Below are 20798 nucleotides of genomic sequence, written 5' to 3'. Positions count from 1 at the left end.
ATGATCTCGCCATCACGGTTGACAACTCCATTGTGTCCTCCTCCAGAGCGCTAAGAACCTTGGCGTGATCCTGGACAACACCCTGTCGTTCTCAACTAACATCAAGGCGGTGGCCCGTTCTTGTAGGTTCATGCTCTACAACATCCGCAGAGTACGACCCTGCCTCACACAGGAAGCAGCGCAGGTCCTAATCCAGGCACTTGTCATCTCCCGTCTGGATTACTGCAACTCGCTGTTGGCTGGGCTCCCTGCCTGTGCCATTAAACCCCTACAACTCATCCAGAACGCCGCAGCCCGTCTGGTGTTCAACCTTCCCAAGTTCTCTCACGTCACCCCGCTCCTCCGCTCTCTCCACTGGCTTCCAGTTGAAGCTCGCATCCGCTACAAGACCATGGTGCTTGCCTACGGAGTTGTGAGGAACGGCACCTCAGTACCTCCAGGCTCTGATCAGGCCCTACACCCAAACAAGGGCACTGCGTTCATCCACCTCTGGCCTGCTCGCCTCCCTACCACTGAGGAAGTACAGTTCCCACGCAGCCCAGTCAAAACTGTTCGCTGCTCTGGCCCCCCAATGGTGGAACAAACTCCCTCACGACGCCAGGACAGCGGAGTCAATCACCACCTTCCGGAGACACCTGAAACCCCACCTCTTTCAGGAATACCTAGGATAGGATAAAGTAATCCTTCTCACCCCCCTTGAAAGATTTAGATGCACTATTGTAAAGTGGCTGTTCCACTGGATGTCTTAAGGTGAACGCACCAATTTGTAAGTCGCTCTGGATAAGAGCGTCTGCTAAATGACTTAAATGTAAAATGTAAATGTACCTTCAGGCGTTTGGAAATTGCTACTAAGGATGAACCAGACTTGTGGAGGTCTACAATTTTTTTTCTGAGGTCTTGGCTGATTTATTTGGATTTTCCCATGATGTCAAGCAAAGAGGCACTAAGTTTAAAGGTAGGCCTTGAAATACATCCACAGGTACACCTCCAATTGACTCAAATTATGTCAATTAGCCTATCAGAAGCTTCTAATGCCATGACATCATTTTCTGGAATTTTCCAAGCTGTTTATAGGCACAGTCAACTTAGTGTATGTAAACTTCTGACCCACTGTAATTGTGATACAGTGAATTATAAGTGAAATAATCTGTCTGTAAGCAATTGTTGGAAAAGTGACTTGTGTCATGCACAAAGTAGACGTCCTAACCGACTTGCCAAAACTATAGTTTGGGGAGTGGTTGAAAAACAAGTTTTAATGACTCCAACCTAAGTGTATTTAAACTTCAACTGTGGATAATAATGTCATCATTGTGACTATTGATCAAAGTTTTGCATGGCTAGTCATGGCCTTAGACTGTTGTTTGTGCTTATGATTGACTATCCATTGGTATAGTTATTACCAGATCAGTTGTGTTCAGAGAGCCATTATTATTTATATGCATCTTATTATCTAGTGATGTACTGGAAGATTAAATATAATATACACCACATGGCCAAAAGTAAGTATATGGACACTTTCTTCCATTCAGTCACATGAGCATTAGTGAGGTAGGGCACTGATGTTGAGCGATTAAGCCTGGCTAGCAGTCACTTTTTCAAGTCATCCCAAAGGTGTTCGATGGGGTTGAGGTCAAGGCTCTTTGCAGGCCAGTCAAGTTCTTCCACACCGATCTCGACAAACCATTTCTGTATGGACCTCGTTTTGTGCACAGGGGCAATGTAATCAGGAAAGGGCAATCGCCAAACTTTTGCCACCAGAACCACAGAATCGTCTAAAATGTCATTGTATGCTGTAGCGTTAAGATTTACCTTCACTGGAACTTAGGGGCCTAGCCCGAAACATGAAAAACAGCCCCAGACCATTATTCCTCCTCCACCAAACTTTACAGTTGGGACTGTGCATTCGGGGGGTAGCGTTCTCCTTGCATCCGTCAAATTCAGATTGCTCTGTCGTACTGCCAGATGGTAAAGCGTCCAAAGTTGGCGAGCTTTACACCACTCCAGCCGACGATTGGCATTGCACATTGTGATCTTAGGCTTGTGTACGGCTGCTTGGCTATGGAAACCCATTTCATGAAGCTCCTGATGGAAAGTTATTGTGCTGACGTTGCTTCCCAGGCAGTTTGGAACTCGGTAGTGAGTGTTGCAACTGAGGACAGACGATTTTTACGCTCTACACGCTTCAGCACTTGGCGGTCCCGTTCTGTGAGCTTGTGTGGCCAAACACTTCACAGCTGAGCCGTCGTTTCTCCTAGCCGTTTCCACTTCACAATAACAGCACTCACAGTTGACTGGGCAGCTCGAGCAGGGCAGAAATTTGACTAACTGACTTGTTGGAAAGGTGGCATCCTATGATGGTGCCATGTTGAAATTCATTGAGCTCTTTAGTATGGGCCATTCTACTGGTAATGTTTTTCTTTGGAGATTGCATGGCTGCGTGCTTGATTTTGTATACCTGTCAGCAATGGGTGTGGCTGAAACAGACGATTCTACTGATTTGAAGGGGTGTCTGCATCCTTTTGGCCATGTCGTGTAAATTCAAAGATGGCTCACAGCTCTCCGACATCAACTTTGGATCCAAAATATGAGCTGATCTTGTGTATCAATTATTGGGAAGATAATCAAAGAGGCCAACTAACTTTAAGAATGGGAAAGTATCCATTGGCCAGAACGAATCGTTTGGACTTTTATGTCTGTTTTATATTGCATGTACATTTTGGTTCGCCCCACTCTTAAAGTTAACAAACTATTAAAAACATTGAAATACTTCAATGGGACAGAACAATAACAAACAATTAAATGTGGTTAGATAAACAGTGAGGAACAATTGTTATCACCATGACGTGATAGCAGTACAAAAAGACATGACCAATTGTTTTGGACATACAACACGTAAAATGTTCACAAACGGGTGTTTTGTAGCTTTTACAGCTATCATTCCATGCTGTATACTCACTGTTTTTAGAAAGCCCTGTATCATAACTCATTTTTAAGCATTTTTAGGTAGGTTTAAAAAAGAAGTTGACTGTTAAGAACCTCTGCATCATATACAGACACACAAGCACAAACACACACGCAGAAAGGCCGGCCTCAACTCACTGGTACAGTTTAGAGCATATCATTTCATGTGTTAGTTGAACAAAACACCTTGACGGTTCAGTGGCCAAGCGACAAGGGCACATTCGGGCAATCATTGCAAGAGCGCGTGATGATGGTAAGTAAAAGTGCTCCCTTTCCCATTTCAAACTCAAAGAGAAAGAAAATTGGGTTGAGAAAGTCTCAGTGTTTCTGTAAAGGGAAATGGGCTTTGTTAGGGATGAGGAGCCGGCCGCGTGAGTGAGTGGGGGAATAAGGGCGTGGCAAGCAAGCCTCGCAGCGGCGATGGGTGAGTTAGCGAGCTAGTGCATTAGCATTCAGTACGTGCAGCGGCACAAATGTGATGAACTCTGATAAGATTCGATTCCTGCCCGACCTGTGAGACGCCAAAGACTCTCCAAATCCAGATAACCCATTACTGCTGAGTAGTAGTATGGCAAGGAGAGAGGAAGGTGTTTGTTCATATCACACTACGATACACTCCGAAAGGGAATGACACAGAAATGTATAGAAATCTTATCAGTGTTCGAAGAAGATGTGTTATTTGTCATGGCGATTGAAGAAATGGACAAATCAAAGCTTGCAGCCAAACAAAACAGCGAGGGGGACATGCATTTAGATAAAGATGCCACGAAGCAAAAGACCTTTGAACTACAGAGATACTTCTCCCTCGTTTTGCATAAGCAGCTAAATGCAGCATGATGTTAATATAGGTATCTGGGTCACACCATTTCTTCCCCCTTTTCTTTTTTTCACTCCCCATCATTCTTTCTATATTTCTTTAATTACAAATATGTCCCAGATCGCTGTGTACTTGCTCATTAAATCTCATGCATGTTAGATGGCTGGGCCAGCATGATTATTAAAGCCTGCTCATGCGTGGTGGCAAAGGCGGGCGTGTGATTTGGGAGATCGGGGGGATGGATTATGTGTTAGGGGTTTGGAGAGGGACGGGAGGGACGGGGGATGGGGGTACCAAAAGCACTGTTGAGCATTCCCGTTTTGTCGAGCATTTTACATCAGAACAATAGACCTAATACCTCAAATCTCTGGTTGCTGACTTTCTTCCCCTTCTTGTTCCAAACTATCTTGGGGCGTGGGTCTCCCGTTGCTTGGCAGATGAATGATGCCACGCCTCCTTGCACGCCCGTTTGGTCATTGGGGGTTCTCAAAAACTTTGGTGGTGCTGGAGAGAGGGGGAGAGAGAGAGAGAGAGAGAGAGAGAGAGAGAGAGAGGGGACATAAATAGTTATCGAAGGTGATAATCGTTGCAGACAGCAAGCGATTTATCTTCCTTATGAACGCGCCAAGACCAGAAAGTCACAAAGTTGCAGATTTCAGCACTTGCATGTTATCGCTAAGAGGATTGTCTTTGGAGGTCAAGCCAGACTCCGTTTGGAGACTGCATTGCCTTCTCAATGTGAGTGGAAACATAGAATCTGGTACTTGTAAAATGATGCAATCAAGAGAAGTAGGAATATATACAGTACCAGTCAAAAGCTTGGACACACCTAATTATTCAAGGGTTTTTCTTAATTTCTTTACTATTTTCTACATTGTTGAATAATAGTGAAGACATCAAAACTATGAAATAACACAAGTGGAATCATGTTGTAACCAAAAAAAGTGTTATAGAAATCAAAATATGTTATATTTGAGATTCTTGAAAGTAGCCACCCTTTGCCTTGATGACAGCTTTGCACACTCTTGGCATTCTCTCAACCAGCTTCATGAGGTAGTCACATGGAATGAATTTCAATGAACAAGTGTTAAAAGTACATTTGTGGAATTTCTTTCCTTCTTAAATGGGTTTGAGCCTATCAGTTTTGCCATGACAAGGTATGGGTGTTATACAGAAGACAGCCCTATTTGGTAAATGACCATGTCCATATTATGGCAAGTGTTGTAAATCAAGTCATCAATTTAGAGTACAATACCGAATAGACACTTAATGTTAGAACCACCTTTGGCAGCGATTACAGCTGTGAGTCCTTCTGGTTAAGTCTCTAAGAGCAGTCCACACCTGGACTGTGCAACATTTGCTCATGATTCTTTTCAAAATTCTTCAAGCTCTGTCAAATCGGTTGTTGATCATTGCTAGACAACTGTTTTCAGGTCTTGCCATAGATTTCCAAGCCGATTTAATTCAAAAGTCTAACTCAGCCCATGAGGAACATTCACTATCTTCTTGGTAAGCAAATCCAGTGTAGATTTTGCCTTGCGTTTTAGGTTATTATCCCACTGAAAGGTGAATTAATCTCCCAGTGTCTGGTGGAAAGCAGACTGAACCAGGTTTTCCTCTAGGATTTGGCCTGTGCTTAGCTCCATTTGAAAAACTCCCCAGTCCTTAACAATTACAAGCATACCCATAAAATGATACTTGAAAATATGGAGAGTGGTACTCAGTAATGTCTTGTATTGGATTGAACATAACATTTTATATTCAGGACAAAAAGTGAATTGCTTTGCCACATTCTTTGCAGTATTACTTTAGTGCCTTGTTGCAAACAGGATGCATGTTATGTACAGGCTTCCTTCTTTCACTCTGTCCATTAGGTTAGTATTGTGGAGTAACTACAATGTTGTTGATCCATCCTCAGATTTCTCCTGTCACAGGCATTAAACTATGTAACTTTTACAGTTTTTAAAGTCACCATTGACCTCATGGTGAAATCCCTGAGCGATTTCCTTCCTCTCTGGCAACTGAGTTATGAAGGACGCCTGTATCTTTGTAGTGACTGGGTGTATTGATACATCATCCAAAGTGTCAATAATAACAATAGCTTTGCCATGCTCAAAGGGACATTCAATGTTTGTTTCTAAAAATAAGTTCACAGAGTAAGCCCTTTCAGCAGGACAATAACGTATAACGCAAGACCAAATCTACACTTGAGTTTCTTACCAAGAAGACAGTGAATGTTCCTGACTGGCCGAGTTACAGTTTTGGCTTAAATCTGCTTGAAAATCTATGGCAAGACCTGAAAATAGTTGTCCACTTTGACATTACAGAGTATTCTGTGTATATCTTCGACAAAATATGACAATTAAAACCATTTTAACCCCACTTTGTAACAAACAAAATGTGGAAAAAGTCAAGGGGTGTGGCACTACCTGACATATGTTGGATGACATGTCTGCTGAATGTTTGAACGATACATATATCCATTGTTTAGCTGGAAAGGAATGTTCGTCTCCAGTATATTTCACTGTGATATGTGGTTGTCTCACCTAGCTATCTTAAGATGAATGCACTAACTGTAAGTCATTATTATTATTATATAAACACCAAAGACTCTCCAAATCCATATATATATATATATGTGTCAGAAATGTATCATTTGTACAGTTCTTGTACAGTTCTTTATTCAAATGTATTTTTTGTTACATTTGACTGTGTAAAACCTAGCAGTACTACATTTAGTGAAAAACATGATTATTTGTCTCTGAAATGAAACCATCAAGTGATAGATTTTAAACAAATACATGTCTATCATTGACCAACCCCATGCCCATTAGATAGTGAAAAATCACACCAATCGTTTTCATAATTTCTTTAAAAAATAAAAGCTAATTGACCAATATTTCTGAAAATTGATATCTAGTGTTTTGGAATGAAACTCTTTAAATTCATTTTTAAAGGTACTTTATATTTGTTATTGGGGATAAGATTGGATAACAAGTTATTTATTTGTTGTCACATTGCTTTGCTGGTGCTTCCTATAGTTGCACAATATTAGTAGTGAATCATGCCATTTAGCAATCATTGGCAAGAGAAACAGTTGCAAAGTTGTCTAACTATTTTGCTCTCTTGTTGTGTATGAACATGAGTTACTAGTATCCTCAACGTTAGTGACACAAAAGGTCACTGTGAGACGGTCATATTAAATATATATATATATATATATAATTCAACGCTCCTACCCACATCCGTCTAGGAAAGCTGTTTCATAACACACAGTGCATTAAGTGTATGTGCTGTTTTACGGGACATACATCTCGTGGCCCCTTGACCCCCATTTTGTTTCTAATGACCGAGCCCAACTTTTTCCAAACATTACAGAGAAACAGAAGGCAGGCGATGATTGATGCTCAACATGGGTCTTTGCAGCTGGCATGCTAACGTTAACACTGAAATTGGACTGAGCTCGCCTCCCAAAAAAGAGAAGAGAAGCTCTAACCAGCTCTGCCCCCCTCCCCCCAACTCAGAATGTTCCAGAACAGGTGTGGCCAAACATCCTTCTGGATAGCTATTGGCTATGCAAATTGAGCTAATCAAGGTACTAATGAGCATCTAGTGGTAGAAATAGTTATACTAGAACAATATTGGAACAAAGGGCTGTACAGACAGTAGACTGTCCAGGAGGAGGGCTGAAGGAAGATTTTATAACCCTTGTTATAGAATGAAACAACTTTTGAATAACTATCCCACATAACAGCCATGACCACACAGACTTGTCTAACAGTGTGTGGAGAACATATTGCTATCTCACATTTTTTTATCCCTGGAAAACCACCCACTTGGCATTGGGGATTGTATCCCGCGTAAATGAGAACCGTTCTTGATAAGAGCTCTGGCAAGGATCTGATTGACCATGCGAGGGTTTTCTAAGCCCTAATTGGTGCTCGCGATTCAGCACAACTAGTCAAGTGTAAAGGCAATAAGGGACAGAAATGTAAAACAATGCAGGGGAGGACAGTGAGAATAGGAGATAGGAACAGCGTTTTCTTTGTCCGACCATGGCATGTGTGGACAGCCATGAGAAATTGACAGTTGATGGAATTTCACACTATATGATATTGTTCGTTTTACATTTCCATTGTCACAAGAGTCAGAGAAGTGTAGTTTTAAGGACTGTAAATCCCTACCTTTTTAACTTTGCTCATGATCAGCACCTCGTACCCACGTTATCTGGGGATATTGTTTAATTAAACATCTAATTCTACAAAATGAATCGGTTGATTTATTGTTGATCTGTCCAAGGAAACCCCTATTTTACAAGGAATAAATGTATTGTACATGTACACGCATGGCCCAATGGACACACAACACATTAGGGTTGGGAATTGATACGATATTGTTACAATACTTAGGATACAAGTTGTATTGCGATTCTCCTGATTCTATATGTATTGTGATTTAATACTGTGATTTTATTGCAATTTGATGTTCCAAACATATTGCTCACTACATGTCTGCTGCAGAGAGAAGAGAGAGCATGAGAAAATTCTAAAGTTTGTTTTGATCAGTCATAAAGTGCTGAAAACATATCGGCTCACTATTTAAAAAGAAGATGGAGAACTAAGCTATAGGATGAAAAATATCTGTTTTGGCGCTAGCTAACACTACCTAGCAAAAATCTAAATATATTTTTCACAAATATATATATTTTTTTACAAAGTATCGATATGACATCGTCCAAAATAATAAAGCGATATGTAACTGTATCAATTTTTTCCCCATCTCTACAACACATGAAAGCGATTGCACCTTAAAAAAGAAGTCATCGCTCTCAGAAGTGGAGGTGAAATCCTAAGAGGATTAAAATGATAACATCATTATCATCATGATCATTGTTATGACCATTACACATGTTCATTTTTCATCTGTCCTCTTTTATGTAAAAATGCAATGTTAGGGTTTTAATAGCTTAAAGTTCGCCAGTCAGCTGCTGAGACTATAGGATAGTCTACCAAGGCAGGACGTGAGACATACCACCTCAGCCTGAGAAGCAAGATTGGATATGAGGTATGACTCCATCTGTCCCTGTGCCGAACAACTGTTTTCCTTTTATTTGATCACTTCAGTGGTCATTAGGGGCCACACAGCTGCAATAATACCAGGAGCGGCTGAATCACTTCTGCTGTGTGTGTGTGTGTGTGTGTGTGTGTGTGTGTGTGTGTGTGTGTGTGAGAGATCGTCAGCAGTACTGAAACTGAACAAATGAACCTGAAGGGTTTATAGAGAAGTGACATGAGACATGTTGCCTGCAATGAAAAGGGCACAACAACAACAGGCTGGCAGATGGCTCTCCATTGTCAAAGGTGACTAGGAAATCACCAAACACACACACACACACACACACAGACACAAACACACACACACACACACATACGCACACACGCACACGCACACACACACACAGGTGTGCTGCCGGGTCTACAGCACACAATTTGTAAGTGACAGAAAAGATGGCGTAATATATGCGTTGTACAGTATCTTATTGTCTGCTGGGCTGGGGAATGGTTGCATCGTGGCGTCTGGCTGAACAGGGCTGGATGGGTAATTGATATGCTGTTGGGCTGTTTGCTCGGGGGGCCATCTATTACGGCTCAACGCCTCTCCCTGCGTGGGCTGTGATGGACTATGATGACACGAATGGGGATTCGCAATGGAGGTGAGAGGGAGGGGAAAAGTCATCTCACAATGGGGAATGATTGAGGCGTGACATGGAAGAAATGGTGTTTTCACAGACAAGGGCGCCAGATATCATGATCAAACCCCTATTCAAGTCTGGCTGTGACGCACAACAGCTTTTTGTGGGGATTTGTTGACGGGGATATGTTGACGCAGGTATTGAGGAAGATCACCACAGATCTAGGATCAGATTACCCTAACCTTTACCTTTGGGGAGTAAGGGGGGAGCAGAACATACTGTATCTGACTCAGTGTCAGATCCAGTGTCTTCTAACTACTCCTGTCACCTTTTAAACATGCTACGATCTGTTGTTATGCTCATTGAACGAAAAGGGAGATCTCAGGAGAGAGGCAGACGTTGATGCGGGGGTGCCTTTGCTACTGGCTATTGTCAAAATGTACATTTAGATGTAGAGGGGGCACGATAGAAACCAAAGGGATTTTTTATTTGTATTTTTTTTAACCTTTATTTAACTAGGCAAGTCAGTTAAGAACACATTCTTATTTTCAATGACGCCCTAGGAACAGTGGGTTAACTGCCTGTTCAGGGGCAGAACGACAGATTTGTACCTTGTCAGCTCGGGAGTTTGAACTAGCAACCTTCAGGTTACTAGTCTAACACTCTAACCACTAGGCTACCCTGCCGCCCCATACCCGTGCAATACGTAGAGACTGCACTGCATCTTAGTTTAGAAAGTATCAGTCAAGACGAGGGTGACATCAAATAGTGTGCTGTCATAAAATCTGTTACTAATGCCATTTGAGTGTCTAAAAAAATCCCTACTTAAGAGCTTATGGCCAAAGGGTACAACAAGGGGGAAAAATTGCTTTAGAGTTAAAAACAAAAACAAATTTGGTCCTTGTCGATCTATGGTCAGAATATTATAGGAGGGGATGATGGCAACAAAAACCGAACAATCTCACACCTCGCTATCCCCTGTCACCACTTTGGAAAGGTGCCTCGGTAGCTTCTTCGCTGGGCTCCCCTTAAATCAACCTAAATGATTGAGGCTAGCTCTGCTAATCCGCTGCTAAGCTGTCGCCCACAAACAAATGAAAAGTGTAAAGCCCGGTGCAAGCTAAAACATTAGTGGTGTTGTGCCCATGCTACCGCCATTCCACTCTGCTGCGGGCCATTATATAACCTTGTACGTATTCACTAAGTTGAATGAAAAAAAAAGCCACGCTTCAAAGCATCCCCCTGCTCCCTTTTTCAATTTAACCAGGGTAGACACAGTATTAATAATTTGGTGACTGAAAAGCCTGTACTCCTCTTAGGAACACTGTGTCTGGGGGTGTAGCAGAGAGACTCCCGACTGGCCAGTGGGTTGTTAATGCTGGATCTTAAAAGGGTGGCTTGATAACTTTTTTAACAGAGCAGGTGATCTATGGCAGGATCTTCACCACCTCCTCTGTAGCCTTTTTGCGAGCTTTATTCCTCGTACTGCTAAATGTGATGTTTTTTATGTCATTGCCTTAATGTCTCAAAGGGGGCAGACAAATAAAACATTGCAGGTAGTAAAGGTTTTATTCTAATCTATACAGGTTTCCACCAGAACTCATTATAATCATTTGGTCACATCCATTTTATCCACTCCTCCCCCAGCTAGTTCACATGAAGTAATAGTCTGATCCGCCAATGAGGTCATAGCGGGATCAAAAGTTGGGATGATGTGGAGCATTATGGGAGATTAACCCGAAATATGGCCGACGTTGTTGTAGTGGCAGCTGCTGCACAGAAATCATACGTTGCTTTCTCAATGCTTATTAGCTCAATGGAGACCCCGGTATTAGTGTGAAAGTGCTTTGAGAGGAGTTGGCAAGAAGTCCCCATTCTTTTGCTTTATTATTGTATTAGGGCTGTGTGATTTAGGACTGCCTTTTAACTATCCTTTCTATAGAAATTGCAGAGGCGGCATGCAACAGGGACGTCATTTTGGTAAAACTATAGGAATCATCCGGAGGTCAGTCTGCTTTTAAACTGATTTGATTTGGAAGAAAGTATATCAGTTCATAACTTTGTGACCAAATGGATATTCAAAGCTTCGTGCAAAGAAAGAAATGATTATATTTTTTGCCAAATTCTCCTCAGGGAGTGCTTCTGTTTTATTTGGGGGGGGGCTAAAAAGTCTCCATTCAATGCCCGTTTGTTTGAAATTGGCTTAGTGTCCAGACAAACATAGCCCTGAGACATTCTCTTCAAAATGATCTGAAAGCGGAGCTTCAACTCCACTCGTAATGGCAAAGCTAATTGAGCCTTCGCCACAGGTAGTGTTCTAACTGCTAAACCATTTAAGAGTATGAATTAAGAGGTCGAGAAGGGTGCATTAATAAACCCACATTTCTGTTCAGACCTCTTTTCCACACTAGACACCCGGTTCAGGACCGCATCATTTAAAAAATTATACTGAGTTACATATTCAATTTCATTTGTGTGAAAGGGCCCATTTCCATGTCTGAATTTTGCCCTTGGTGGGTGCGCATCAATGTTCCCTCTAAATTTCAGGTCTACTGAGTTGCAAACCTGAACGTTGTGAAATTTCTGTGCAATTTCCGGAGCACATTTACTGTGAACACTGAGGCTGTACAAGTTTGAAGTTAGTTTTAACAGTGGTCAAGTAGGCTACTGGGGCTATTTGATCATAATGTAGGCATACCAGAGTGGCCTACTATCGAGAACAATGGAGAAAATGCATCCCTTATCATTTTAACATGGAAATAGATAGCGTTCAGCCTATAGCAGCAGCCAATGTGTGGTGTTCAATGTAGGCCTAGATTCCTTGAGGTCCTGACTGAAAATGTTGTTGTGTTGTTGGATGCAAGAAACTAATTCACAAAATAAAATGCATTATTATTCCCATACCATTACTACTGAGAATCAGGCAAATGATGCTACCCTCTGCCTATTGTTTGCTTAGCTAATTCAAGCCTGTCTCAAAATGCCCCTTGAAGACAAAATAATGCACACGTTTTGTGCTTTTGTAAGAAGCAATCACTCCCCCATTGATGACTACAAATGATCAATAACGGTCCTAATAACTCACTAACTAGCAAAGGATATGAACACATGTTGCTACATATAGCTCTTGCTTTGATCTCAAAACAAGCACATGACCGCTCATGCTGTAAAAACAGCCCAGTTCAAAGTGAATGGCGGAGATCCATATATGGCAATGGTCTATATGCATATAGGCCTACTGCAGCTCTGATTGGTTATGGTGCACTAGTCTGTGTAGAGTACGGGCCTGAGTCTTGCCAGTCGATGCAATAGAATCCTACTCAGATGTGTTTTGCCTACAACAAAATCTCATGCATAGTTCGTTTTGCATACTAAGTCTTTCATAGTTCGATTTGTTTCGGTATGTTGCATTGAAAGTGGCTAATATTGGGTTGATTTGATCACAATTTCCACAGGAAAGGGAAACATTGGTAGTGTTAACAAACAGGGAAAACTCTAGAAAGTTGAGTGTAGTTCAATCTCGTGATTCTCTGCACAGGCTGATATTTCTTCTGTGCGGCAGTCCCAGGGAAGCTGCGTGCAGCTTAGAGGGAACATTGGCTATAATTAATCCTAACAATTTGGGTGGCATTCTGACAAATACCCGCTCCGTTTGGACATACGAGGGGAGAAAGGGAACGTTTAAAGACGCCATTAACCTTGTTTGATGTCTTTAAGACACGCCGTATCAGTTCAGAAATATTGAAGACTGATCGTAGTTTTGCCCAGTCGAACAAAATCGGATTGGCCAGGAAGAAAGAGGAGGGAAGCCGTGTAATGGTGGCAAGAGGCTGGTGGTGTTTGAACATGGCAGGAAGGCTAGCGATTTGGACAAATCCCTTTTTCTTCCTGCTAAGGAACTGATTAAAGCATCAGAGATAATGTATCTTGGATATTAGGTTATCAAAAGGAACAGGAGTTAATCCTGACCACGTGAACAGACTGGGAACAAACTCTGGGCCCAAGTTAGAGGCAAGATATTTTCTTAGCCGGGTCATTTGGTCAGGAAACTCCCTGAGCTAAATGTCCAAAGAGCAATATGCAGGCAAGAGAGACTACTATAGATGTGCAAAGTCATGTTAGTGAGTGTGCATCTGCAGGAGCTCTAGCTTCTCTCTGCATTGTTTATGATGAAAACGATGATCCTATTTTATAAATCCCTTTCCTAGAAAAGAGAGGGGACAGCTAACACACACACACACACGCGCACACACACACACACACACACGCACACACGCACACACACACACACACACACTTCGACAAAGGAGGAAAACGTTTACATAAAGGCTCATACTCATACGGATCTAGCGTTTGTATGCCAATCGTTCTGACTGCCGATATTTTTTATGCACTTCTACATGTGAAATCGGCGCGCACTCAATTTACAAATTACGTTCAGAGGTGCTAAGTAATTCTCAACCATCAAACGCCCTAAACACAACACACATGGCATTCCTAACTGTTAAGCATTTTTTGAGCAACACAAAACAGCTTTACATCTGCACATTAGTGATGAAACAAACGGCCTTTTCGTTGCTGACGGAGAAACAACATTGTGTGTGCTCACAAAGGGCCAGGCGAGAGGGAGGAAGCAAGGGTTAATTAGAACCGCTCACTGATTTGCATTGCATGCTCATCGGTTATCTCGCCTAAAATGGAACTGAAATTCTTATTGCAATTAGTGATTACTTGAAAAGGGACATGCCCCCGAATGACGGTTAATTACTGGATCCGGAATAGTGCATTTATTCACTGTGGATGTTTAGTACAGTACTGTTGAGGAGACCGCTCTTCCGTCAATACCTAAGGAAGTTAATAATACGAGCCTCTCAACTGCTTACGTGCTCTCAAGTATAGCACAGAGAATTACAACACGTGAAATTAGTTCAGTAACAAATGCAAGGGGACAACGTAACAACATTATAAGAAATACAATAGCTGTATTATATTTTAGGAGTTGATAGGCCAAATCATATAACACGACCCAAACATGAACCACCAGCACTCATCCCAACCCCTCCACCCCATACACATTCAATAGGACTTTTCTTAGCCATAGACAGGCTGCATTACTCATGCTCTGTGGGACTGCTATGTGAGGTCTGAGTTCTGGGGCTCTAGGGGCACTCTGTACAAAAGATACAACCGCTTCAGAGAAAGAGTAGATAATAGTCTGGCGTCTTTCATTCGGCAGTACTTTACACTACAGTACTCTGTCCTACATGCCTCCCCTGGATGCTCCACACACAGAACTAAACAAACACAAACACATTTTTATACTTTCCCAAGTAGCGGGTGGAGAGGAGGTGTGAGAATATTCTAGCATGTGGGAGAGAGAGGGAGGAAGAGCACTGTGGAATGGGAGGAAAGAGGAGTGCGGATGGCATGAAAAGTTAATGGTTTCTCCGCCTTTAAAACCTTCCAGAAGGAAGAGGGGAAAAAGACTGTCCCTGGAAGCGTTCATTAAGCAAATGTGACTATCTACGTAATGACACTGTACCACTTAGGAAGCTCTATGATTACAGCAATGTGTCTCGAGGCTACAGTGGTCAGTGTAGAAAATCAACCCCATAAATGATCTTAAAACGACGTTATTTTTCGTCAAATAAGCCAAATAGGAATTAATACACAATATAGTTTCCTATGCCTTAGTCTTTGAAGAATAAAGACAAGGCTCCAAGTTCTATAATGTATTCCAATGCCCACTTATTGAACTGAATCTATAATAGTTATTGTGCTCCACAGCCTATTCCTCAGAGTTTCTTAGCATGTTTGAAATATGGCATAAAAAGTGTCCTGTGGAAAGAGTCGGCAGCGCAAACCATCCTATGGATAGTCTACCCACGAAGACACACGCACACACACACACACCAACCGCTGCCTTCCGCCACCGTCTCACGGTTAAATGTCCAATGAAGCTGTTTTTATCTCAATATCAAATCATTTTTGGGTAACAATTGAGTACCTTACTATGATTGTTTTGAATTAAAATAGTAAAAAAAACGCTTTTTTGCAAAGAGCAAGTATTGTCTGGGAGTGGTCAGAGTGGGGAGGGGAACACTGAAAACTAGCTGTTATCGGCAGAGAGGTTTAGAACTCTTTCTTATTGGTCTATTAACTAATTTACCGCCTGGTGATTTCACCAGGCAGGCCAAAACAGGCGGTCTTTTACAGTATTATTCCAACCTCATAGTGTGGAAATACTGTACATATAAACACAGGAAATTGTGTTTTTGACTGCACTGGACCTTTAATAAAAAACGCCACACTCAAACAGATGGATTTGTTCAAATGGAACCGGATCGCCGGCCCGGTGGCAACAGCACACAAGAAAAGAAACCTTGCTTTGCGGTGGAAATCAAACAGAAGGAGGCGTATACATATTGAATTGCGCCAGTGACGGCATGAGGCCATCAGTAGTGAAAAGAGGTTGGAGGGGGAAACATTGGCCCTCCTGTTGGAATTTGAAACATCTAGTCTTGACTTGTTGAATGCAGCAAAATAACACGGAGAATACGTCGCTTCTGTCAAAGACTTGAATCTCCAATTAATACATTATTCAGTCATTTGCGTTTGAAAAACTAACTTGCGGGCTGGTTGGGTGACAAATAAGGGGTTCGGAAGATTGGTTGGCCAAGAAGTATGACATTTGACTTTGTTTGTTTGTTTTTCCGATTTGTGGAAATAGTAGTGTGCAAAGATAAGTCATTCTAATTGTGCAGCAGGCTTTCTCTGCTCGGTAGTCGGTGCAGTGTATTTGTGAAAGTTAATTATCTGATAGGATAGGCAGTTGCAGCCACGCTAACACAAAAATGCATTCGTTCATTCTGTTATCCACTATTTCATTAAGTGGCAGCAAAACTACAAATGGCCAATGGTTATCACGCGAGGGCAGGGAGGTTTTGAAAGGAAATGGCGAAATGATAACACATACTTTAGTCACGCCAATGTAATGGCATTGTAAGAATGCACTGTATAGTTAAAACTAAAATTACCATACCCTATAGAAATATGTTTCAAATGCATTTGTGCTTAATTCTAACCATAGGGAAACATTATGATGACATCAGATATACACTGGATGTACAAAACATTATGAATACCTTCCTAATATTGAGTTGCACCCCCTTTTGCCCTCAATTCGCCGGGGCATGGACTACAAGGTTTTGAAAGCGTTCCACAGGGATGCTGGCCCATGTTGACTCCAATGCTTCCTGCAGTTGTGTCAAGTTAGGTGAATGTCCTATGGGTGGTGGACACACTCAAACCGGTGAGGATGGTAGCTACTACAATACCCCGTTCAAAGGTGCTTAAATATTTTGTCTTGCTTGTTCCCCCTCTGAATGCCACACATACACAATCCATGTCTCAAGGCTCTTTAACCTGTTTCCTCCCCTTCATCTACACTGATGGAAGTGGATTTAACAGGTGACATCAATAAGGGATCACAGCTTTCACCTGGATTCACCTGGTCAGTCTATGTCATGGAAAGAACAGGTGTTTCTAATGTTTTGTACACTCTTTGTATATACTTTTTCCAACATGACACCGAGCGGGGAAAAGTAATATGCTAGTAGCATTGTAATCAATACTCTGATTACAATCGATATAACCAAAAGCTTTCACGTAATTGTCTTTGCCCTCAGAGCAGAAAAGCCTGACTCATATTTGCTTCCATAGGATCACAAATGGATTATGTCAAGAATCATTCCTGGAGATTTGCCATTGTGTACATAAACAGACAAAAATGTTATGGCCAACTGGTGCCAAGCCATTTCCAATGGATGCCAGTTGTCAAGCCATGACAAATGACACATTCCATACACACTGTATTTTCTCAGACTTTTGCAGAAGACTAGCACATACCGTACTGAGCTGCGTATTAGCCATCTCTAACCACATCTCTAGAGGGGAGACAAGAGGACTATATTAGTTGTCACAGAACTTCTGCAACGGGGAAAAACAGAACTGCATGTGGGACGCTGTCATAGAACCCACACTACTCCCAAACCCTCACCTTAACCTAACCTTGATAGAAACACACTACCACGAATGAGTAATCCATTACCATACTTTCCACCTAAATGTCAACATTGGGAACAGAAAAATCCTTCAACTCTGTTCAAGCTACAGCCTACAGGTCTACTTCAAGTTATCTTGAAGTCATCTCAGTCTGTCCAAAAGCTTCAGTGACAACCCAACCAGTGGCACTACGGCTCAGTTCTTCACTTCCCCCTAGGAGGCCCTATCCATGGCACTCTCTGTCACCAACCCAACAGTGTTTCTGGCTCAGTCCAACTCCGATGGGTGCCGTGTGGGAGAAAACAAACCCCTACCGCCAACGGCCGCTCCGAGACCAAAGTGACCTTTTACAGCCCATTAATAATGATGGTAGTAGAAGGCATTGAAAGAAAGAGAAAGAAAAAATATCCTTGTTGCTGTTTCAAACCGTTTCTTTTTCTCCCCACAGCAGAACACCTTCATAACGGCCTAACACATGATAGAGAAACGACAGGGGTAAGTAGCTTGTGGTCATCCCATGTGGGTTCCATTAGGGAAACATGGTCCTCTGGATCCCCCGACCACCAAATCAGAAAGGAAACCAGCCAGAGGGGAGGGCCTCCCTAAAAACCACTGTTTGGATGAACCTTGAAATTGGTGTCAGAAGTGGGATCCCCTTCGCAGAGGGTCAACATAAATTTGAGCCTCTCCCAACAAGAGCAGTCACACGTGCTGAGATGCGTACAAATGCATCAAACACCATGGCACTTTTGTCGTGTGCTTCGTGGAGAATGAAGATGAAATTAAGATAGTTAAACTGACATAGAGTGTGCAAAGCTGTCATTAAGGTAAAGGGTGGCTACTTTGAAGAATCTCAAATATTTCTGATTTGTTTCACACTTTTTTGGTTACTACATGATTCCATATGTGTTATTTCATAGTTTTGATGTCTTCACTATTATTCTACAATGTAGAAAATAGTACAAATAAAGAAAAACCCTGGAATAGTAGGTGTGTCCAAACTTTTGACTGGTATTGTATGTCTTGCAGGAATTCATGATAATGTATGATGCCCAGTGCAGATATTCACAATATGCAAACAGTAAAGTGTGACCGCTACGGAAAATCAAATATGAATGAAAATGTACTCCGTATGCTAGCTTCGCACAAAGCTAAGGACAGCTTCAAGGAGGCCCTAACAAGAAGACTGATGAATCCTCAGGCGATAGGTCCTGTTATCTTTATCCTTCATCAGTAGAGACATTGACCTTTAATGACTGCAAATTAAAAAAGAAGCAAATGAATACACTAATGTGTATTCATTTGTGCAGGAAATTGTCCAGCTTCTTAACTTCCTTTGATTTCATCAAAAACACTCAACCCCAAACGAGGAGGTCAACGGTTTGGAGATGAACATAATTTTGACCGTGAAAATGTAGTCTCCCGGATGCCAATATGAATGGCATTTACAGTGAAGAAACCACAGCTATAACATTCTAACTAGACTGGGAATAAACCGTATGTGATGGCTTGATATCTTACATTCTACAGAATTACATTTGTTTGACATGTGTAAGTGTAAAGTTCTCAAGATGGTGTGTTATATTGATGAAGACGCTGTTTTCATTAGCCGTGCTCGATTTGAAATGTATTTACATTTCCAGAACAACAAAACTGCACTCGATGTACACCATAACAATGTAGCGAGCTGCTTTGAAGCCTAATTGCGCACCAAAAAGTACACAGTTCATTGTGTGTGTGTTTCTGTAGCCGTGACTTAGTCTTCAATGGTAAACAAATGAAAGTGGGGGGTAGAGAGCACTGGAACTAGGATGTGAGGAGCGCAATGTGACCACAAAGAGCAAAACAAGGACACTCCGGGGACCTCATTAAATTAATACGGAGGAATTAAGAGTTTCAGATCACTTTAAAGAGTGTCTTTTTTATCGTGTGTGTGTGTGCTGGCCTAACTGATGGAGCGGGAGATGGAGAGAGAGAGAGTGTCTGTGGGTCTGTCTGTGTGTGTCTTTTGTTGTTACCACCATGTTGTTGCTATTGTTACCACTGAATTTGTCAGCGATCATCAAATTTGTGTGTGTTGAGAAGCTGCTTAAGTACCAGCCCCTCGTGGCTCGCTTGGACAGCCTCGGCTGTACAGTAGGTGCAAGCTGGTGGCACTGATATTTGGCAGTCTCGTCCACGTACACCGGCTTGCAGTGCGTGGCCTCCAGATTGAGGGCCTGACAAATACCACAGCAAAGCAATTGGCTAGGTACTGCTCTGTTTCAGCTGTCGTGGGCAGCCTAGCTGTTTGGAGAAGGGTGGTGCTTTCTGAACCCTTGAGTGCCATGCATATAGGCCCCTTTGAAACTTTTTTTGTAAATTTGATGATGGATTCATATAAAGTATTTAAAATGTGTGTGTGTGTGTGCCTGTGTATTTGCCAAATCCCTTAGTGACAAACTGTCTGTTTTGTGAGGTCAACAGAGCTTACAAACCAAATCCAAAAGTTCCAATTTACTGTACAATCTTGCGTATGTTTTGTAGTCCAATCAAAATGGAATACAGAGCAGGATATTGTCAGTAAGATGTCACTAAATTGTTTTGGTGTTCAACCAAGTGTGCCTGCCCGGAGAATAGGACGTTGGAACACCCTGCTTGGCTCTCAACCACACTAAAGAGCTGTCAAAACACAGCAAGCCAAAACACAGTGCAGATGATGATGATGATGTGGAACAGTGAAGTCTGATCCTGAGTGTGAGAACAATAACTATCACAGCAGTGGATGACATGTACCCAACTGCCAGAAAACAAGAGGGAGACCGATATTTCCAGTACCTCCAAAGGCTGGTTTTAAGGCCATTGGGTTAGTGCACTGAGGTGATATGTACCAATGTAAAATATTGCAGTAAGTTTTACCTCAGAGGTTCCCCATAACTGTACCTTTATTTCTGGCTGGGTTTGAATTAGAGTTTTAACTGGCCGTTGTATTAACATTCCCAGGTGGTTTCCAGTTTTAGTTACAGTTGTGTTTTCAGGGAATGTGACTTTTTGAGCGATGCCTCTCGACAGCAGTATCCTGTTAGTCTGTTAAGGACTAGGGAAGTGGCCTTTGGACTGCTGGAATATGTTACATTAGTCTCTTTCGGCCTGGCCTCCCCTCACCGGACTACAGTTGACAGAGCAGGAGGGTAAACAAATGCGGCGGCCTCGAGTACAAACATTTACACACATTAATGGGCTCTGGATCAACTTGGGAGTGAGAGAGAGACCAAAAGAGAAAGA

The 20798-nt window shown here is 42.1% G+C and overlaps 1 protein-coding gene across 1 annotated transcript in view; it reads right to left on the bottom strand.

The window, feature by feature from the left end:
- The window catches only part of LOC115138079 (receptor-type tyrosine-protein phosphatase delta-like), a 206512-nt gene that overhangs the window by 110374 nt on the left and 75340 nt on the right, over positions 1-20798 (bottom strand). The window contains 1 exon segment of the mRNA XM_065025473.1: positions 4137-4282. Coding sequence (XP_064881545.1) covers positions 4137-4282 — 146 coding nt within the window.

This window comes from Oncorhynchus nerka, linkage group LG12 (assembly GCF_034236695.1).
Source record: "Oncorhynchus nerka isolate Pitt River linkage group LG12, Oner_Uvic_2.0, whole genome shotgun sequence".
NCBI lineage: Eukaryota > Metazoa > Chordata > Actinopteri > Salmoniformes > Salmonidae > Oncorhynchus > Oncorhynchus nerka.
The sequence above is the reverse complement of the archived record's forward strand: the minus strand, read 5'-3'. Positions and strand labels throughout refer to the sequence as shown.